The sequence below is a fragment of the Hypanus sabinus genome, chromosome 5 (genome assembly GCF_030144855.1).
Source record: "Hypanus sabinus isolate sHypSab1 chromosome 5, sHypSab1.hap1, whole genome shotgun sequence".
Lineage (NCBI taxonomy): Eukaryota > Metazoa > Chordata > Chondrichthyes > Myliobatiformes > Dasyatidae > Hypanus > Hypanus sabinus.
In genome coordinates this window covers 143,189,153-143,212,236 of record NC_082710.1, presented here as the reverse complement: position 1 = coordinate 143,212,236, position 23,084 = coordinate 143,189,153, and the positions used below count along the sequence as shown (strand labels likewise).

General features: G+C 47.0%; 1 protein-coding gene across 5 annotated transcripts in view; it reads right to left on the bottom strand.

Annotated features, from left to right (window-relative positions):
• Positions 1-23,084, bottom strand: part of farp1 (FERM, RhoGEF (ARHGEF) and pleckstrin domain protein 1 (chondrocyte-derived)) — a 236,747-nt gene that overhangs the window by 22,933 nt on the left and 190,730 nt on the right. For all 5 annotated transcript variants that reach the window (XM_059970481.1, XM_059970478.1, XM_059970479.1 and 2 more), the window contains exons 19-23: positions 9,677-9,807; positions 8,256-8,324; positions 5,719-5,808; positions 4,978-5,060; positions 2,116-2,234 (exon numbers count right to left, since the gene is read on the bottom strand). In XM_059970481.1, the coding sequence (XP_059826464.1) occupies positions 2,116-2,234; positions 4,978-5,060; positions 5,719-5,808; positions 8,256-8,324; positions 9,677-9,807 (492 nt within the window). The remainder of the gene's footprint in view (positions 1-2,115; positions 2,235-4,977; positions 5,061-5,718; positions 5,809-8,255; positions 8,325-9,676; positions 9,808-23,084) is intronic.

Here is a 23,084-nt window from a genome sequence, read left to right as displayed (position 1 = left end):
AGCCATGGGAGCGGGTGGTGGATGGTTGTATGAGCAGCTGGTGTAAATCACAAGTCCTACTACTGACTACAGACACCAGGCAGACAATCTCTGAAGAGTATTGATAATGGCTGGGGCCACCCGTCTTGTCAAGACACTGCCCAGAAGGCGGCAATGGCAAACCATTTCTGCAGAAAAATTTGCCTAGATCAATCATGGTCACCTTGATTGCCCACGTCGTATGATACAGCATAAAGTGACGATGATGTTCTTGTGCTCCAGTAACAAAGGCCAACAAACCATTTGATCAAACTGAGAATGACCAGAGAAACCTGGGGCAGGAGTCCTAAACAACAGGGCAGAACAACCAGAGCCTAACCCATCAGCAACCGTGCTACGAAGCTACTCACACTGGAGTTGAAAGCTGGAAGTCTGTCTTCCAATATAGAAACAGACCCTTTGGCCCACTGTGCATATGCTATCCATAATTTCCTCATTCACACCATTCCCACCAACTCCACACACCCCTGCACTGTAGGGGGCACCTTATAACGTCCACTTCACCCATGCACCTGCACTTTGCGGGAGGAAACCGGAGCACCTGGAGGAAAACCTTCACGGTCACACGGAGGGCGTGCGCACTCTGCATGGACAGCAGCAAAATTGAACACGGGTGGCAGGAGTTCTCAAGCATTAGCTCTGCCAGCTTAAAGCCCAGTCAGAAATATGTCACCAGGCTGCCAGCTCTCAGGGAGGACATGTCACCTCACTATGAGACATAGAAGCAGAATTAGGCTATTCAGCCCATCCTGTTTGCTCTGCCGTTCCATCATGGCTGATTTATTTCCCCAGTGAACCCCATTCTCCTGCCTTCTCCCATGAAATTTGACACCCTTTATTGATCAAGAACATATCAATGACTTGGCCTCCACAGCCATCTATGGCAATGAATTCCACAGATTCATCACCCTCTGGCTAAAGATATTCCTCCTCCTTGCTGTTCTAAAGGGACATCCTTCTATTCTGAGGCTGTGCCCTTTATTCCTAGACTTTCCCACTATTGGAAAAATCATCTCTACATCCATTCATTCTATCTAGGCCTTTCAAAGTTTGGTACAACTTAACTGTTGAAATCCTACTGTGTCCCTCACAGTCACTCTTTAAAGGTTCATGGTGATGTGGTGGGCTTCAAATTCTCTCACCACCTCACCAGCCAGATGGAGTGAGCACTCTCCACCGTAAAACTTTGGAGCTGGTTGCTCTTCTGACAACTGTGTTTGAAGGTTAATATCAATGGTCAATATTTACCAGATCATTGAAACTGAGGCAGGTGCAAATTTCTTTTCACAGATGGTGGTGAATCTCAGGAATCCTCTGTTGTGGAGGTGGGTAAACAGATCAAGGAACTGAGGATTGAGGTGCAGAAGAGGAGATGGGAGTGAGGGGGATCACCCAGCATCACAAGGTAGGTTTGAAGGGTCTGCTCCTATTTTTGTGTGATGGACTTCTGTTAGGAATCAGGGTGAAAGGATTGGAATCGTCATTGGGGTTAGGGTGCAGACCACAGTTTAACCAGTGAAGCAGGTCTGAAGGCCCAAGATGCTGAAACAATGGACTTGAAAGATCCACATTCCCCTCACCAGATTTGCTACAGTGAAGGGGCAACCTCATCCAACTCAGCTGATAGAGTGAATCACAAACCATGCTTCACTGTCCCATGGGAGAACTGAAAAGACTTGCATTGCTCTAGCGCTTTTCACATCCCTTTGAAGACATCCTCGGGCACTTTACATTCAATGAGTCTCTTTAGAATCAATATCACACCAGGTAGCCATTCAATAATTGGTTTACTTTACAACACAAAATCAATTAATAAGATCATGCCAGGTGCACTCAGCATTATTTTTGGAAAGGTGTCAACCTTTTACACAGAACGACCTTGAATTCAGAATTGAAGGTCAGTCTGATATCATTCCCTTGCACGCTGTGATTCGTGGCTTCAGGAGAAGCTCGTGTTTGGGGTCAGTACTAACAAATAGGTAAGTATGGACGTCTTGTCGGTGTTGGTGCAGGTCATCGGAACAACTTCAACACAAAAGATAGACAAGAACTTGCGTTGGCGTGCATGTCACTTACTGTTAGTCCCTTCACTGGGACTAGGGGTCAGTAGCTCGCTGCTTAACCCATTGCACTGCTGGGCAAGATCAATGGCCATCTGCAAGTCCTCTATCCACTTGTCCATCTCCACCTGGGCACTGTTGGAGAAGGGTGTTGAAATATCCAATGTTACTTAAGTAGAGTGCAAACTCCAAGTGGCATCTTGTAGCCAAAGTGAAGCAATCCATTCCAACAGAGCAAAGCCGTGTGGCTTCACCTCCTGTGCTACAACTTCTCGGGAGCGGTGCAAGTTAACTTATTTATACTCGGTAGGAACTTTATTAGGTAAACCTGTACGCCTGCTTGTTAGTGCAAATATCTAATCATGTTGTGGCAACTCAATGCCCAAAAGCATGCAGACATGGTCAAGAGATTCAGCTGCTGCTCAGATCAAACACCAGAATGGGGAAGAAGTGTGATCTAAGCGACTTTGACTATGAAGTGATTGTTGGTGCCAGACGGGGTGGTTTGAGTGTCTCAGAAACTGCTGATCTGAGGTTTTCACACACAACATTCTCTAGAGTTTACAGAGAGTGGTGCGAAAAACCAAAAACGTCTAGCAGTTCTGTGGGTGAAAACACACTGTTAATGATAGAGATCAGAGGAGAATGACCAGACTAGTTCAAGCTGACAGGAGGGTGACAGTAACTCAATAATTTCAACAGTGGTATGCAAAACAGCGTCTCTGAACATTGATGTGGATGGACTACAGCTACAGTGGTCGACTCTCACTGAGTATACCTTCATTAGGAACGGGAGGTACAAAATAAAGTGGCAACTGAATGCAAGTTAAAGCTATTACATTCCTCAGATTAACTGGGTTTGTCACTCATCTCCCTCCTGCAGGGTTAAGACAGGCTGACTGCCCAGAGTGCTTGTGAAAGCTGGATAACTGTCCTGCATGGACGGCCACTGCACAGGATTAGAAGAAGCTGCAGAGGGTTTATAAATTCAGCCAGCTCCATCACGGGCACTAGCCTCCCCAGCGTAGAACACATCTTTAAAAGATGATGCCTCAAGAAAGGCAGCCTCCTATATCGAGGACCCCAGTCATTCAGAAAGTGCCCTCTTCTCATTACTTCCTCCAGGGAAGAGATACAGGAGCCTGAGATACACACTCAACACCTTAGGAGTAGCTTCGTTCCCTCCATTGTTCTGAATGGACAATGAACACAGGAACACAATCTCACTATCACTGCTGCCGTAAAACAACAGATCTCATGACATGTCAGTGAAAATAAACCTAATTCCCATCCAACATTCAGAAACTGTAATTGGCACAGATCATAGTTTTATAACAAAAGAGAAAGGAAATTGGCCAGCATTCATTCAATAAAGCCCCTGCGCCTGCCTTGCGGGGTTACCAAAGGTGAAGTAATCAGAGATTCAGGGTGCTGGTCTTTGAAGTTAGAACTTAAGGTAGTGAGTTGACCAAACAATTGAGGGCATTAACAGGACAGGGCGGGTGGATTTAGGACGGTGTGAGGGGAGGAGCTCTCTTCCTGCTGAACAGGAGGTCTGGGACCAGAGGGCAGAGGGTGGGGTGGCAGGGTAGTATAGCAGTTAGTGTAACATTACTACAGTAAAGCAGTCAGCGTAACGCCAACAACCGGGGTTCAATTCCCGCCTCTGCCTGTTCTCGTGACTGTGTGCGTTTCTTCCAGGTGCTCCGGTTTCTGCCCGTATTCATAAGACATACGGGTTGGGTGGGTAACAGGTCACACAGTGTAACTGGACAGTACAGGGCTGTTACCGTGCTCTATCTCAAAAAAATACATAGAGCTAGGGTGTCAGGAGTGGAGTCAGGAAACACTCAGGGTGGAAGAAACTTGGATCTATCATGAATAGTTACTGCTTTTAAGATCTTGAACCTAAGATCAATAGGTTTCTTCCAAGAAAAATTAACAAGGGTGACGGCAGTTGGGTAAATAGATTTAGGTTAGAGATCAGTCATGAGGAGCAGCACAGCCTTAAGGGGCTGAATGGTCTCCCCTGTTCATATTGAAGCTGAACTGGTCCCTCAAACCCTTTGGTTTAGGCTGTAGGAGAACCCGAGAGCTTCACAATTGTGCCCATGGGCATCTGTGTGTAGCACTGGACCCCTGCAAGGCCACACAGTAACTGCAATCAAATGGGTGCTTGGTTTTCAGAACCAGAATCAGGTTTAATATCACCGGCATATGTCATAAAATTCCTTACCTTTACGGCAGCAGTTCAATGAAATTCATGATAAATAATATAGAGAAAAATAATACAGAATTACAGTAAAAAATATATACATATATAAAATTGGATGGCAGAGGGGAAGAAGCTGTTCGTGAAATGCTGAGTGTGTGCCTTCAGGCTTCTGTACCTCCTTCCCAACGGTAACAATGAGAAGAGGACATGTCCTGGATGGTGGGGGTCCTTAATGATGGACCCCACCTACCTCAGGCCCTGCTCCTTGAAGATGTCTTGGATACTATGGAGGCTAGTAGCCATGATGGAGCTGACTATTTTCAGGGTTGGTATCGCCGTCGGCAGAGACGCGATGAGGTGAAAGGCCTGCTCCTGGCCTGCGCTGCTCTGTGTTCTGTGATGCACAGGGAGGCACAGAGATTTAGGGAGGGGTTTCCTGAGCTGAAGGCACGGTCACCATAATGGAACTATTAAAACTGGAGACAGTCAAGGGGCTTGACTGGAGGACCATAGAGAAGATTACAATAATGACTTTAAAATCGAGGCAATGGTTAATCAGGAGTGGGTGGCTATCAGTAAGCACGGGGTGGGGCAATGGGTGACGTGTGACAGGGAACCAGGGTGGTGGAAGGCAGGAAAGGACAGGAGGGAGGCTGGCCCTACCTTGCGGCCACAATGATGGTCTGGTGCTGTCCATTCAGGGTAAAGCAGTGAGGAACCGACCACTCCTCCTCACTCTCCTCGACCTAAGAGGCAAAGGTACACAATCTAAGCATGTTGACCACTCTGGGGCTGGAGGAAGTGAACAAGTTCAAAACCAGTAGAAGGGAGAATCTGGCATCCAGCAGCCAAGGAGGATCTCAGCCACACCAAGATGGCCACTGGCTTGTACATTTTCAGTTTGGTTTCCAGTTGTGGGCTTGGGGGTGGGGGGTGTCTTTTATCAGTTGTACAGGGTAGTTTCCAGGACGGAATGTGGATGAGGGAAGAGTATCAGTTACCAGCCTTGTGGAGGGAGGCTGCTGGACAGAGAGGGAGGGAAGCAGAGGGAGGGAGGGAGAGGGAAAGAGGGGGACAGACAGCAAACATGAGGGGATGGAGTGAGAGGGAAAAGGGAGATTAAAGGGGAGGAAAAGGAAGAAGGGTGGGAAGAAGAGAGGGAGAAAGACTAAGGGAGAGAGGTGAAGGGAGAGATGATTAAGAGAAGGAGATATAGGTAGAGAGGAGGGCATGAGGAAGAGAGGGAGAGGCAAATAGTGAGGTTCAGGGAGGGAATTCCGAATCTGAGCTCCTGGGCAGCTGACGGCATGGCCACCGGTGATGACAAGATCCACAGTGGACTGTTTGTTCGAGAGCTGACAGAGCAGGGAAAGCGAAGGCCAATCAGGTGCCAGAGAGACTCACCGTCATGCCGTAGAGAGGGACCTGGCCGTGAACCTTGAACTGATTGGATGCCGTCAGCCCTCTGCTCGTGTACAGAAGAATATCGTTGAACTGCGGCAAAAAAAAAAATTTCATTAAACAGTCCCCAGACCAGCTGAGTGAAAAGTAGGTAAACAATAAAACTCTCGATCTTGTATCGATTAAAGAAAAGGGAAGCAAAAAAAATTGTATTTCTATTGTGATGTTGACGATGGGCAGTCATCACGGTATCACAGGGATGGTGGTGATCAATTTGTGCACAGTGAGATCCCACCAACAGCAGTGCGATAATGATCAGATTAGTTTTTGTGGTGGTGTGGAGTGCTTCCTCAGGAAGGCAACATCCATCGTCACAGATCCCTCTATTTCACCCATGCCACCTTTTCACAGGTCCCATCGGGCAGGAGGTGCAGGAGCCTTAAATGCCACAACTACCAGGTTCTAGAGCAGCTACTTCCCTTCAACCATTCGGTTCTTGAACCAACCTGCACAGGTCATTAGACGTTTAAATTCACACGTCTGTGCATTGCGACGGAGTCATAGCGTGAAGAGTTTTACTCCCTCACGTTGTGGGATGGATGTAAGATTTAAATAAATAAATTCAATTCAACACTAATCACTATATCAGTTTAGCTATGACCGTTTTGCACTATAATGAACCTTTTTTGGTTTTGTATCCTTTCTTGTAAAAATTGTGTTTCATTAATACTTAATTTATGTTTTTCTTGTGAATGCTGCTTATCCGATGCTCTCTGCCTGTGATACTGCTGCAAGTAAGTTCTTCATTGTACCTGGGCATACGTGACACCTGTGTCTGAGACAATAAACTTGACTTTGAACTTTTGGGGGTAGGTTTTTGACAGTGTGGGAGGGGGTCATCCCTCAGCTCCTTTCCATGGTAACTCTAGCAGAGCTTTGCCGTCCACCTGGGAGAGCGCGGAGCTGAGCGTCATGTCCAATATTGCTCCCTTGGTGCTGCTAGGTGTCACTGGTGTCGAAAGATCAGGGATCCACTTGTTGGTGGTGAGTAGGGTCACTTACAGAGAGACAGTGAAAAGCTCTGTCTGCACGGATCATCTGATACACAAGCACATCGAGGTGTTACAAAGGCAGAAACAACAAAATGCAGAATACAGTTTTACAGCTACAGAGAGTCCAGTGAAGGTGGGCAAATAGGTCCAAGAGAATGGAGAGATCTCCATTTAGGTCTAAGAGAAGTTATGAGGTTAAGAATGATTATTTTCCCTTACATGCAATGAAGAAAATGAATCTCAAGGAGTAGATGGTCACATATATGTACTTTAATAATAAGTTTACTTTGAAACTTTGACTTTGTGTGGAGTTGCCATGTTCTCCCTGTCAGCACATGGGCTTCCCCGGGTGCTCCACTTTCCTCCTACTTCCCAGAGGCGATCAGTAGGTTAGATACTGTTAGGAATTGTCTCTAAGGTGTAGGGAAGTGGTGGTAGCTAGATGGGAACATGGGGGTGGGGAGAATGAATAGAAAATGGATGAGTGTAAATTGGTAGTTGGTACGAACTCTGCGGGCCAAATGGCCTGTTCCTGTGTTGTCTGACTCCTTGAAAATGTAGATGAAGGAATATGAAGAAAATGTCTTACACATTAACGCCTCATTATATGCAAGAAGCTTCAGAGAGGGTGCAGAGGAGATTGCTGCCCAGATTAGAGAGCATGTCTTCGGAGGATAGGTTGACCGAGCTCGGGCTTTTCTCTTTGGAGAAGAGGAGGATGAGAGATGACTTGATCGAGGTGTACAAGACGATAAGAGGCATTGATATAGTGGGCAGCCAGAGACATTTCAGGGTGGAAATACCTGATTCAAAGGTGCATAATGTTAAAGTGATGGAGGACAGAGGCAGGTTTTGTTTTTACATGGGGAGCGGTGGGTGTGTAGAACGTGCTGTCAGGCACGGTGTTAGCGGCACATACGTTAGAAACATTTCACAGCCTTGCAGGTAGGTCTATAGATGAAAGAAAATAGATTATGTGGGAGGGAAGGGTCTCGGAGTACAGGCCCTTTTGGCACATCATGTGCCGAAGGGCCTGTATTGTGCTGTACTGTTCTACGTTCTGTGAGCCTGGCAGTACGTGCTTTCAGAGGCTTCTATCTTCTGCTCAGATGGAGGGGAAGAAAAGAGAATGAGGAGTCTTTCATTACGCAGGCTGCAGGAAGACTAGACAGTCAGCAGATGCGAGGCTGGTTGGTGTGATGGACTTGGCTGCATTCACAGTTCTCTGCTGCTTCTGGCAGAGCAGTTGCCATACCAGGCTGCAAGGCATCCAGTTAGTTGCATCTGTGCAAGTTGGTGAGGGTTCATCGGGGGGACATGCTGAGTTGCCCACACTGACCGAGGAAGCACGTGGTTGAACCAGGACAAGAAACTGACGGTGTTTACATCTCAGAACTGTAAAGTCTCAACCACCTCAGCATCGTTGACACAGAGAGCAGATCGCCGGGAAAGGGTTCGCAATGTTGAGGCCGATATATTCCAACTTACCAGAAAGAACATCCTTTGCTGTAGACCCTTCGCGGACAGCTTGCTGAGACACCCCTGACGAATGAATTCCTTCAACCAACAGAGAGGGAGAGAGAGAGAGAATGAACTACAGGCGAGAGACCGTATGTCACATCAAACTGAGCGCAGTGGATGGCCGGCACCCAACCAAAGTCCTTCCTGAGACCCATCGTATTTTACAGCTGGTCTCCACGGTAACAGCTTCTGCAATAATGGTGTCAGTTTTCACATGAACAGGGTTCGCTCTCAACTCCTGGTGCTGTCTGTGTGGAGTTCACAAGTTCTTCCTGTGGCCACATGGGCTCCCCCTCCAAAAAAGCCCCAGTTTCCTCCCACATCCCAACAATCTGTGTGTTGGTGAGTTAATTGCCCCCTTTGTGTGGGTGAAGGGTAGGGTCAGAGGGGAGCGTGGGTAGAATGTGTTTACAGGAAATAAATGGATTGTTCAGATGTACTGAGAGCTCTTCTCCTCTGTGGTTTGGGGTGGGAGAAAGGCTTGGGAGACAAGGCAGGGTTTGAGTGAAGGTCTGGGAGATGGCGAAGAGCTTAGGAGAGGAAGGGTTTGGGAGATGGGAAAGGGTCGAGGAGATAGTGGGTTTGAGGAGGTGATGGGAGGATATCCCAGATCTTCAGGCCCAGACCACACTGACACCGACCACATGCAGTGAGATAGCTGACGCAGTGCTAACCTCAGCCCTCATCATCCCTCCGTTTAGTTTCCACCCAGATCGATGAAGCCGTGGCCTCTCCTACCCCCGGTCACAGCATTCCTTATTGACAGTCGGCAGAGACTGTGGGCCCAACGACCTATTTCTGGTGCTATCCTCTCTCTAGGCCTCGATGAAAAGGAGTTGCCAATCGGGGGAGAAAAACACCTTTGGGGATGTGGGAGACTGCCGTCACTGGATTCCTGAGCAACAAACCCAAAGCTGGTGGAACTCGGCGGCAGAATTATTTTTCACAGACGAGGGAGGGCAGAAGGCCAGAAAGGGGGCATCCTGAGGAAGGAGAGTGTTAACATGAGAAGGGGGTCATTAGTAGGGGTGAGAGTGTCAAAGGGGCAGGGGTGAAGGTGGGAGAGCTTGATGTAATCAATGCCCAGAATCCATTGAGGGCGGACAGCCATTATTTTTAAAGTTAGGAGAGGTAAACGACCCTGCCTCACCCCTAAATACTGCCCGTCTCTCCTGCTCCACTTGCAGTCCTGATGCTGGGCAGGATCTCAACCGTCCCTCTCGTCTCCACAGATGCTGCCCCCGGGTGTGTGTTCCCCGTTCCACAGCCCCTCAGCACCCATTCCCGGACAGGCCCAGGCCCCCGGCAGGAGGAACAGTATCACAAGCACCGCTCTCCCATCACACTCATCTTGCAATGAAAAAGTTATTCGACGCGAGGGACTTTACCCTTCCAGGAATCACCAGATCGTCGATGCCGATCAGATCCCTCTTCAGCTCCACCAGCTTCTGGAAGTTCTCCATCTTGATCATGCTGCCATGCAGCTGAGCAGCCATTTCCGCCACCTCTGCCAGTGCCGCTGTCAGGGCGAGAGAGAGGGAGAGGGAGTGAGGGATATGCCTCGCTTTTCTGTAACGCCTTCCGCGCCTCAGGACGTCCCGCCCCTCCATGGCAGCCCGTTCACACACAGCGAACTCCCTAACAACACCACTGTGATCTCAGCCGGGTCATCTGCATTCGGTGCGGGGGGGGAGCAGTAACTCCTGGTAGGGTTCCTGAGTCCAACAGTGGCCACAGGACCAGTTACATCACATGGCAACCCCTCACCCCCCTGGAGTGTACACCTGACTTTCCCCCTCGCCCTCAACCGCAGAGAGTTGTGGACACGGCTGAACACATCAGGGAAACCAGCCTCCCCTCCCTGGACTCTGTCTGCATTTCTCACTGGCTCAGTAAAGGACCCCACCCACCCCGGACATTCACTCTCCAGCCCTCCCCCACTGGGTGGAAGAGAGGGAAAGCCTGAAAGCACATACCATCAGGCTCAAGGACAGCTTCGTCCCCACAGTAACCTGGGCCTTGAACGGACCTCTTGTACAATGAAGCTGAACTTCATTGTGCGCCCTTGTGTCTGCCTGCACTGAACTTGCTGCACGACCCTGACACTTCGCTCGGTGGCTACTCTATTAGGTACAGGAATGGGACTGGCTGTGTTCTTCTGCTGTTGTATCCCCTCCACTTCAAGTTTGACGCGTTGTGCACTCACAGATCCTCTCCTGCACACCACTGTTGCAACGCGTGGTTAATTAAGTTACTGACGCCTTCCTGTCAGGTTGAACCAGTCTGGCCATTCTCCTCTGACCTTTCTCATTAACAAGGCAGTTTCACCCACAGCATAGTTTAAAAAATTTTTTTTCATATCATTCTCTGCAAATTCTAGAGGCTATTGACCGTGAAAATCCCAGGAGATCAGTAGTTTTTGAGATACTCAAATTCCCTGACAATCATTCCACAGTCAAAGACACTCAGAACATAAAGCAGAACAGTACAGCTCAGGAACAGACCCTTCAGCCCACATTGTTGTGTCAAACCAATTAGATTAGTGATCAAATGGCCAACTAATCTGTTCTGCCTACACAATGTCCACATCCTTCCTCACATCTATGTGCCTATCTAAATCTCTCTTAAAAGTTCCTAATGTATCTGCCTCCACCACCACTCTTTGTGTTAAAAAAAAACTTGCCCTCACACCTCCTTCGAAATTACCCTCTGTCACCTCTCTGGCATTGGACATTTCAACCTGGGAAAAAGATATCTGCTCTATCTCTGCCTCTCATAATCTTATAAACCTCTGTCAGGCCTCCCCTCAGCCTCTGCCACTCCATAGAAAACAACTCAAGTCTGTCCAAACTCTCGTGGCAGCACTTGTCCTCTAGTCTAGACAGCTTCCTGATAAACCTCTTCTGCACCCTTCCAAAGCCTCAACATCCTTCCTTTAGCGGGGTGACCAGAACCGTATGCAAATACTCCAGGTGCGGCGTAACCAGAGCTTTGTAAAGCTGCAACATGACTTCCTGGCTTTTGAGCTCAATGCCTCGACTAATAAAGTCAAGCATGCCGGATGCCTTCCTAACCACACCATCAACCTGTGCCTGTTTCCACCTTCGGCGAGCTATTATCTTGGACCCCAAGACCATTCTGCTCATCAACACTGTTAAACATCTTGCTCTTAGAGTAGTTCCCCATTACATTCCCCATTCCCCCTTTCTGATATTTGGTCTGAACAGCATCCAAACCCCTTGACCATGTCTGCATGCTTCTATGCATTGAGTCGCTGCCACATGATTAGACATTTGCATTAGCAGGCAGACGTACAGGAGTAGTTAATAAAGTGGTCACTGAGTGTATGTTTTTCCTTTTACTACCTTGATACAAAATCCTTTCACTGTACCTCAGTAAATGGGACAAAAAACAAACCAATTAGAACACTGTACCATAAGAGATAGGAGCAGAGTTAGGCCAATCAGCCCATCGAGTCTGCTCTACCATCTGGTCGTGGCTGATTTATTATCCCTCTCAACTCCACTCTCCAGCCTTCTCCCCACAACCTTTGACACCCTTACTCATCAAGAACCAATCAACTCCTGCTTTAAGGAGGAACCCAGAGTGTTCAGGCCTCTAGCACAGAGTCTGGGTTTGTGGCTCTGAAGGGGTGTTGGGAGGAGAGAGAGGGGATTACAGTTAGAGGAGTAGAAAGCAGATTCTATGGACATGGAAGAAACCCCCTGATGGTACGTTGTCTCCCAGGTGCAAGGGTCAGGGAAGTCTCAAATCAGGTCCCTGGTACTCTAAAGGGGGAGATTGTGCAGCCGGAGGTCTGGTACATACTGATACCAAAGATACAAGTCGGAAAAGGGAGGAGATCCTGAAGAGAGAACATAGGGAATTAGGTAGAAAGCTGAAAAACAGAGCAGTAACTTCCAGGTTGCTGCCTGGGCCACGCACCGAGAGGAGGACGATGTGGCAGATGAATGTTTGCAGTAGGCAGGGTTTCAGATTTCTGGATCGTTGGGATCTCTCCTGGGGAAGGTATGACCAGCATAAAGGGAACGGGTTACAGCTGAACCTTGTGGGTGTTCACTTGAGCTGCTGGGGAGGGCGGAAACTAAGCCGGGAGGGGATTGGCACCGGAGTGACAGGGCTGAGGGTGGGTCTGACGCTATACAAGTAGATGCAGTGTGTCGTGAGGCTGTGAGGAAGGACAGGCAGATGACAGGGCAACCTCGCAGCCAGTGGGATGAGTTGAAGTGTAACGTGGGAGCAAAATCAAAAAAGGTGATGAATACAGGACTGAAGGTGTTATATTTGAATATATTCAGTACATGGAATAAGATAAATTATCTTGCAGAGTAGTTAGAGATTGGCAGTCTTAACATTGTCAGCATCACTGAGTCATGGTTGAAAGAAGATTATATTTGGGAGCTTAACATCTGAAGATACACGTTGCCTCAAAAGGACAGACAGGTAAGCAGAGGGAGTGGGGTAGTTCTGTTGGTTAAAAATGAAATCAAATCCTTAGGAAGAGGTGAAATATAATCAGAAGATGGAGCATCCTTGTGGGTAGAGTGAAGAAACTACAAGGGTTAAAATGAACCCTGATGGGAATAATATACACGTGTCCGAACAGCAGCCAGGATGAGGGGTACAAATTACAATGGGAGATAGAAATGCATGTCAAAAGGGCGATGTTACAATACTCATGGGGGATTTCAATACGCAGGTAGATTGGGAAGATCAGGTTAGTGCTGAATCCCAAGAGATGGAATTTGTAGAATGCCTAGGAGATGGCTTTTTAAGAGCAGCTTGTGGTTAATCTACCAGGGGAAAGGCAATTCTGGATTGGGTGTTGTGTAATGAATCAGATTTGATTAGGGAGCTTAAGGTAAAGGAACCCTTAGGGGCAAGTGATCATAATATTTACCCTGCAGTTTGAGAGGTGCGATAGATACTCAATGTCCTGGGCAGGAGATCTCATTTTCGCTAATCTCACTTCCTGAACACATTTTGTAAGATCAAAAATGATGTAAGTAAACTTCCAACTAACCCTTTGTATAGTTTCTGGTTGTAAACACACGTGCTGACATTGGAGACGGTCTGGAGAAGGTTCACAAGAATGATGCCAGGAATGAAAGGGTTAATGTATCAGCAGTGTTTGATAGCTCTGGGCCTGCCTGTACTCATTGGAGCTTAGAAGGATAGGGTGGATCTGACTGAATATTCAAAGGCCAAGATAGAGTGGATGTGGAGAGGATGTTTCCCATAATGGGGAGTCTAGGACCAGAGGGCATAGCTTCAGAATAGAAGGACGTCATGTAGAACAGAGATAAAGAGGGATTTCTTTTGCCAGAGAGTTGTCAAAGAAGCCAAGTCATTAGGTATATTTAAAGTGGAAGATGATTGGTTCTTGATTAGTCAGGGCATAAAAGGTTACAGTGAGAAGGCAGGAGAATGTGGTTAAAAGGGACAATAAATCAGCCATGATGGAATGCTGATGCAGACTCGATGGGCTGGATGTCCTAATTCTGCTCCTGTGGCTTCTGGTCTTAAATATACACAATAACTGGGCCTTCAGAGTCTGTGGCAATATATTCCACACATTCACCACACTCTGGCTTAAGAAGTTTCTCCTCATCTCTGTTCTAAAGGGACATCCTTCTATTCTGAGATTGTGCCCTCTGGTCCTAGACTCTCCCACTAAAGGAAACATCTTCTGTATGTCCACTCTGTCTAGGCCTTTCAATATGCAGTATGTTTCATTGAGATCCCACCTCATTATTCCAAAATCCAACGAAGATTATTGTTCAGTCACGTCTATAAAATTACCAGTCATCTAGGCAGGAATTGAACCCACAACTTTCTGTCTGCAGGAACAGAGGAACACCTGAAGGGCTCTGTAAGAACAGGTCTCCTGTGTGCAGTAGTCAACGGGAAAGAGTAGCTAAAATGCCCAGGAACATAAAATTTAATTCATATTTCTTCTTTAAGGGGTATCCTTTGACACCAAAGAATTTTCAGATTTCTTAAGATTTAGAGCCGGAATCTCTAAATGTGAAATATATGTGCATTCCATATATGCTGTCTAATTACACTTAATAATCTCTAAACATTAATTTGTGCAACGTGACCAAATAACTACAGCTGCTCTTATGGCCACTGGTTCAGAGGCTCCAATATGCAGCATTGCAAGAGGCTGCAGAGGGCCGACTCCTTCACAGGCACCACCTTCCTTGTTGCTGAGGACATCTCCGAGAGGCGACATCTATCACTAAGGACCCTCTCCATCCAGGATGCCCCTTTTTCATTACTACCATCAGGAAGGAACCTGAGACGGGCACTCCTGGACTGAGAAGCAGCTTTTCCCCTCTGCCATCAGATTTCAGAACGGTCCTGTTTCTGAGCTATTTATTGTGTAATTTATAGAAATTTTTATGTTTTGCAATGTGCTGCTGCTGCGGAACAAGTTTCAAGACATATATCAGCGATAATAAACCTCGTGATTTCGGTTTAACCTCATCAACGCGATGCTTGGTGGAATGTGCATTGCCTGCCACCTTGTGGTGATCAGCAAGCACTGCAGCTGCACATCTCACGCCCCCTTCCAGAATCTGGTCCTATAGAAGCTGACCACATCATGCATTCGCCACTCCAGACCAAGAGTAAATTTCTTCCTCGATGAACTTATATGGTGCAAAACCATCCAGCTATGATACTGCACAGGAATCTCACAAGAGGGCAAAGAACTGGCAGCTGGATTACACAGTAGGGCTGAGACAAGGAACAGAAGGCAAGAGTGCTGTTCAAATGCACAGCAACTACAGAATTCCATCCTCATGAGGCACAAGTGGTGATGAGGAAAGCAACTGGAAATCAATTTGATTGTCTAGGCACAGTACATTAAATACATAGAAACACTGTACTGGCCTTTCAGCCCATAATGTTGTACCGACCTAAACAAATCTACTCCGCAGTGAATCTCAGCCTTTCTTCCGAAACAGCTCACAACTCTCAATTTCCTTCCATCCACGCGCCTATCTAAGAGTCTTTTAAATGTCCATGTCCTATCAGCTTTACAAGTATGCACAGGTGCAACGAAAAGCAGGCACAGACCATCAAAGTCATGACATCAAAAGAAAAGCATAAATAGACATAAATTATACACGACAGGTTACCAATAGATTAAAGAGAAACACAGCCAGTGGTCATTGTGCTCTGTCCTGTACTGAGTTATTGATTAGAGTGGCGCTGCTTAGCTCAAAAACCGAATGGTTGGAGGGGATTAGCTGTTCCTGTACTTGGTGGTGTAGGACTTCAGGTTTCTGTACTCCTGCTCAACGGGGACCTTTGGTAATAAGTGTTGCCTCCTTGAGGCAGCCCCTCCCATAGATACTACCAATGTAGGGGGGGGAGATCTTGTCCACGGTCATAAAGGGGATCAGAATAAGAGAAACTTTTCTATGTTGTGCAGTACAGGACAATGATAGGACCACTCGTGGAGAACTATGTACAGTTTAGCTCCCTGTGCTTCAGGGAGGATGTTCTTGCACTGGCGATTCAGTAGGTTGGCTCCTGGGTATGAAGCTGGTGACACTTGTACTCATGGGAGGGGCAATCTTGTCGAGACATTTAAGGTTTTGAGGGTGGGGGCTTTACAGAATAGATTTGAAGAGTGTTTAAACCAAGAGGACACAGTTCCAGAATAAGAAATCACCTAAATGAGACCAATATCGGCAGTAAGTTCCCTCAGTAGGTGCTCAACTCATAAGACCATAAAATATAGGAGCAGATTTGACATATCTTTTCCCTGATTCAATCATGGCTGACATTTTTTTCTTAACCCCAGTCTTCTCATAATCCTTAGCCCTCCTTAACCTATTAATCTCTGCCTTAAATACTAGCAATGATTTGACCTCTGTGGCAATGAATTCCATAGATTAACCACACTCTAGCTAAAGAATGTCTGTTCTAAATGGATATCCTTGACTCGTGGGCTTCCCCATGGGTCCCAACCTTACCTATGGGAAACATCCACTCTATGCAGGCCTTTCAGTAACCAGTGGGTTTCAATGAGATTCCTCCTCATCCTTCTGAACACCACTGAGTACAGGCCTGAAGATGCTGTACATCCTCACATGCTAAGCTCTTCGTTCCTGTGACTCACCACCTTTTAGAGCCGGAGTCATGAACACAGGGAAAGAGACGATCGATCCTGGTTACGGTGGAGTCACGGGTTCTGGGGAATAGGCAGGAATACATAACCGAGGCAACCATCAAATGGAAGCAGGAACGTTGGGCAAAATGGTCTGCAGATCCAATTTCTGATGTCGTGTCCATAGTGTCTTGCAGGAGCATTACACTCTATCTGCACGAGGTGAGAAGTGTGCCACACACTCACTCACTGTGGGAGACAGCCACATGTTACAAAGTGAAGCAAGACCCTTCATTACCAACCAAAGGTAATTAAAGTTTGTGGTCTGGTCTCTGGATGCTCAGATTCTGCAATAGCAGATCACTTCTTGCAACAACCTGCAATTATGTAGCACCTACATACGCAGAAACAAAATCTCAGGATTCTTCACTGGAGCATCACAGAACCACATTTTACAGCCAACTTTGGTCAGGATTGGAAGAGATTGGTTTGATGGAGGGTTGCAAGAGAAGAGAGAGGTGGAGGGAATTCCAGAGAGGAATCAGTCAGCTGGAGGAACGACCACTGTTGGGGCAGCAGTGGAAATTTCCAGAAGCTTGGATCTCAGAGGTTTATAGGGCCAGAGGAGGCCAGGAAGGCAGAGAACACAGAGAGGGAGGTCAATAAGATCAAGGTTTTCTTTAACTAGGAGCCAATGTGGTCCAGGAGGGAATGGCAACCATCATTTAGGACCCTCATTATCTGGGACATGCCCTCATTACTAGCATCAAGGAGGTGGTACAAGAGCCTGAAATCTCACACTCAATGATTCAGAAACAACTTTGTCCCCTCATGCATCAGATTTCTGAATGGTCCATGACCTCATGAGCCAAAATCTCTCTTTACCACCCAATCTACCTGTGACACCACTTTCAAGGAATTAAGGATCTGTATTCCTGGAACCCTCCATGAGGACCTTGTTGTGGTTTGGAGGCTTGTGTGCCTCAATGACCTGGAGAGCTATGCTGGCTAGAGTCAGGGCTTTATGCTTTGGCTCTTGGTCGGGTCACCCACGCCAAACAGGTCAAAGGGTAAAGGCCTGACTAAGGGTGGTCCACCGATCCTCCAGGTTTGGGGGTTCAGCTGAGGGCTAACAACCCTGACTGGTTAAACAAAACTGTTACAGAAATGGTAAGGAAGAATCCTTCTACATCTGAGTGCAACGGTACTCCTGAATCTCCACCTGGGACTTGTATGGCTGATGGTAAACCGAGAGGAAGCTACCGACACGATGAAAGGAAGCAGTGAATGCTGCCTGAGATGGAGAACCTTCACTGCTGCCCTAAACACCAGTGGTGTAACAGGTAAAAAAAGACAAATTCCTACATCCCTTGGTCCTACCACGCTCCTCAGTGCTCTACCATTCACTGTGTATGTCATCCCTTGGTTTGTCTTTCAAAATGCAACACCACACCTGTCTGCATTAAATTCCATCTGCCATCTTTCAACCCATCTTTAGCTGGTCCAGATACCGCTGAAAGCTTTGATAGTCTTTCTCACTGTCCGTTATGCCTCCAGTCTTGCTGTCATCTGCAGACTTACTGACCCGGTTAACAGATTGTTATCTAATCATTTACATAAATGACAAACAATGGATCCAGCACCGATCCCTGCGGCACACCTCAAGTCCCGCCCCCTCCCCGTCAGAGAGGCAAACACCTACAACCACTCTTTGACTTCTGCCAATAAACCAATCTATTACCTCATCCTGAATGCAAAGCCACTGAACCTTCTGGACAAGCCTCCAACATGGGACTTGCTAAAGCCGTCGCAGACAGTGACCTTGCTCTCATGAACCTTCCTGGTAACCACCTTGAAAATTTATAGAAGATTGGTTAGACACAGCATACCACATACCAAGCCAGGTTGACTAACCCTAATCAGTATCTGTCTATCCAAACACTTAATATCCTGACCCTTAGAATAACTTACCCACTACTGGCATCAGGCTCACTGGCCAGCAATTTCCTGTCTTATTCTTACAACCTTCCTTGAACCATGAAACATTAAACAGCCTACAGCACCTCACCTGTGGGTAGTGACATTTTAAATTCCACTGCCAGGGCCCCTGCAATTTCTACACTAGCATAAGGAGACACTTTGTCAGGGCCTGGAGACTTGCACCCTACTTGCCTCAAGACAGGAAACACCTCTTCTTTTGTAATACAGATACTATTTTTGGACCTCAGTTCTACAGATTCTGTGTCCATCCCCCGAGTAACTACAGATGCAAAAAAAATCCATTTACGGTCTCCCCTATCTCTTTCAGTTCCATGTATCGTTGGCCACGCTAATCTTCAAGTGGACTAACTTTGTCCCTTGCTATCTATCATTTTACTCTTAATATATCTGTAGAAGCCCATGGGGTTTTCCTTCTTATTGTAACTTATAGTAATCTTTATATGTCTTACACTGCCGCAAAACAACAAACTTCACCACACACGGAGTGATAAAAAGCCTCTTTCTGATTGTGACCTCCGGCACAAGGTTCAATCAAACCTGCTGCTTCAGGAAAACTATTCAAACTCCACTCATTTTCTCAGCTGCATTTGCATCCCTTACATGACTAAAAAACAAATTAAATTATTTAAAAAAAGGACTGACATGCAAAGAGAAGGTTTATTTAAATTTTTATAAAGCCACCCTTTGATCCTGTCAGTAGTGTTACGGTCTCTGATCTGCAGTTGGAGTGGGCAGCCGAGATACACCTGGAGACAACTCAGTAGTGGACTGACGCAAGTTGCTGCTCCAAAACACGTCAAGGATATAACACAAGTGATAGCAATCTATCCCTCAGGCTGGTGGAAAGATTCAAATTTGCAATTAGGCAAACAAATCTGAGCAGAAATTAATCCCATTCAGGGAGTTTGAACCTCCTGATCAGTCAGACCTCCAAAACTGCTCAGTGAAATTTTTGCAAAACACCAGATGGCCAAATAAACATCATTAAAAACGCAGTTATTTATAGACACTCCGTAATGAAATTGCTCCCTGAACGATATCTCTACACTGTGAATATACTGGGCTAAACCAGCTTCACATACTGAACCTTAATTATGATCATTGCTACCGTGCTTGCAATAATTAAACTTCCCTCATCTTATCTCCCAGGTTTGTGCCACTGCATCGTGGGGGGTATCCTCACCGGCTGTGCCATCTCCTGGTATGGACCCAGCACTGCCCAGGAATGGAAAAGGTTACATAAAATGGTGGAATCAGCCCAGGACATCACAGGCAAGACCCTCCCCACCATTGAGCACTGCCACGTGAAAGCAGTATCCATCACAAACACGGGAAAATCTGCCAATGCTGGAACCAAGCAACACACACAAAATGCCGGAGGAACTCAGCAGGCCAGGCAGCATCTATGGAAAGGAGTAAACAGTCAACGTTTCGGGCTGAGACGTCGACTGTACTCTTTTTATAGGTGCTGCCTGGCCTGCTGAGTTCCTCCAACATCTTGTGTGTATTACTAGCATCAACCATCATCAAGGACCCGCACCATTCCAGGTCATGTCCTCTTCTTGCTACGACCATGTGAGCAGGAGGTACAGAAGCCTTAGGTCTCACATCACCAGGTTCAGGGACAGTCATCGCCCTACAACCTTTCGGCTTCTGAACCAGTGTGGATAGCACCATTCGTAATTACTCAGAACTGATACTACAACCTACACACTCACTTTCAAGGACTCTTTACAACTGTTTTATTTGCACAGTTTGTCTTCTTTTGCACATTGATTATTTGGCAGTTTTGTTTATGTATAGCTTTACATAAATTCTATTCTATTGCTTCTTTCCCCTAAAGTGCCTGTAATAGATTGAATGTCAAGGTAGTTTATGGTAACATATACATACTTTGATAATAAAGTTACTTTGAACTTTGAGACTCCCAATCCACTGATGCCTATTCCGTCCTAGCAGCTTCCTGGTGCACAGTTCCAGACGGATCCCATTAATGGCAGCATCCCTACAAAGCCTGACCCTCTCCATCTTGGTCATCAATCTACCCCTGTTTAAAATGGATATGCATAAATGTATCTTTATTGAAAAAAAATGGAGGGGAAAGAGTGGGGGAAGGGGGAGGGGGAGAGAGGGAGATGGATGGGGAGGGGGGAGAAAAGACAGTGGGCAGATACATGTCTGGTTTGTGGGGAGAGGGAAGGGAGGGGGAGAGAGGGAGATGAATGGAGGGGAGAAAAGACTGTGGGCAGATACGTGTGGTTTTGTGGGGAGAGAGGGAGATGAATGGGGAGGGGGGAGAAAAGACAGTGGGCAGATACGTGTGGTTTATGGGGAGAGGGAAGGGGAGAGGAGGGGAGAGGGAGATGGATGGGGAGGGGGAGAAAAGACAGTGGGCAGATACGTGTGGTTTATGGGGAGAGGGAAGGGGAGAGGAGGGGAGAGAGAGATGGATGGGGAGGGGGAGAAAAGACAGTGGGCAGGTACACGTGTGGTTTGTGGGGAGAGGGGAGAGGGGGGAGAGAGGGAGTTGGATGGGGAGGGGGGAGAAAAGACAATAGGCAGGTACACGTGTAGTTTGTGGGGAGAGGGGAGAGGGAAGGGGGAGAGGGGGAGAGAGGGAGTTGGATGGGGAGGGGGGAGAAAAGACAATAGGCAGGTACACGTGTAGTTTGTGGGGAGAGAGGGAGATGGGTGAGGAGAGGGGGGAGAAAAGACCGTGGACAGGTACACGTGGTTTATGGGGAGAGGGAAGGGGAGAGGGGGGAGAAGAGGGGAGAGGGAAGGGGAGAGGGGGGAGAGAGGGAGATGGGTGAGGAGAGGGGGAGAAAAGAGTGGGTAGGTACACGTGTGATTTGTGGGGAGAGGAGGGGAGAGAGGGAGATGGGTGAGGAGAGGGGGGAGAAAAGACCGTGGACAGGTACACGTGTGGTTTGTGGGGAGAGGGAAGGGGGAAGGGTCGAGGGAAGGGGAGAGGGGGAGAAGAGGGGAGGGGGAGGGGGGAGAGGCAGGAGAAAAGACAATGGGCAGGTACACATGTGGTTTGTGGATGCTCTGGTGCCACTTTACTGACAGCTGGGTGGACTTCTTCTGAGGGGTGATCTTCTACCAGAGTCCTAGAGTCATATAGTAGTGCAACAGGCCCTTCGGCTCAACTGGTCCATGCTGACCAAGATGCCCATCTAAGCTAGTCCTACCTGCTCGGCTATGGCCTGTATCCTTCTAAATATTTCCTGTCTATGTACCTGTCAGTTTAAAAGCTGTTATCATACTTGCATCAACCATCTCCTTTGTAGATCATTTCACATACCTCGGCTATGGCCCATATCCCTCTAAGTATTTCCTATCTATGTATCTGTCTGTTTAAAAGCTGTTATCATACTTGCATCACAGGAGGTTTCACATACCTCCTTCTGTATATAAAAAAAGTTGCCACTCAGGTTCTATTAAATCTTTCCTGTCTCTCACTTTAAACATATGCCTTATAGTTTTTGATTGCCTGGGCCTGGGGAAAAGACTGAGTATATTCATTCTATCTAAGCCCCTCATGATATTATACACCTCTATAAGGTCACCTCTCATTTTCCTACCAACCAAGAAATAATGTCTGTTCAACCTCTTCCTGTGCCTCAGTCTCTCATGTCATGGCAAAGCCTTGTAAATCTTTTCTTCACTCTTTTCAGTTTAATAACATCTTTCCCATAGCAATACCAGTACAATCACAGCACACTGTTTCACTGAGGCTTGCTTTACATTAATTTACCAGAGAGTCACAATGCTCCTGCACTGATACCAATTTCAGGCACGTAAATAGATATAACCATCGTGTTCCCATTCCACTGACTTTAAATTCTACAAAGAAGAGCAAAGGCATTTCATGGTATAGAGTCAACTGTGTCAGCAAACATGCTGTAACCAAATCATCTGTTTGTGTGTAGTCACAGGGACATTGGACCAGTGTTTGTGCACAAATGGACAAATCCACACCAGAGATCATGCATAAATGCTTCTTCAAACAATCCAACCAAATCAAGTCCAACACAAACTGAACCAACCCCATTTAGTCCAACACAAACTGATCCAATGCAATCAAGTCCAGCACAAACCGATCCAACCCCATCTAGTCCAACACAAACCGATCCAACGCAATCAAGTCCAGCACAAACCGATCCAACCCCATCTAGTCCAACACAAACCGATCCAACCCCGTCTAGTCCAGCACAAACTGAACCAACCCCATTTAGTCCAACACAAACTGATCCAATGCAATCAAGTCCAGCACAAACCGATCCAACCCCATCTAGTCCAACACAAACCGATCCAACGCAATCAAGTCCAGCACAAACCGATCCAACCCCATCTAGTCCAACACAAACCGATCCAACCCCGTCTAGTCCAGCACAAACTGATCCAATCCCATCTAGTCCAACACAAACCAATCCAACCCCATCTAGTCCAACACAAACCAATCCAACCCCATCTAGTCCAACACAAACCAATCCAACCCCGTCTAGTCCAACACAAACCAATCCAACCCCATCTAGTCCAACACAAACCGATCCAACCCCATCTAGTCCAACACAAACCGATCCAATCCCATCTAGTCCAACACAAACCAATCCAACCCCATCTCGTCCAACACAAACCGATCC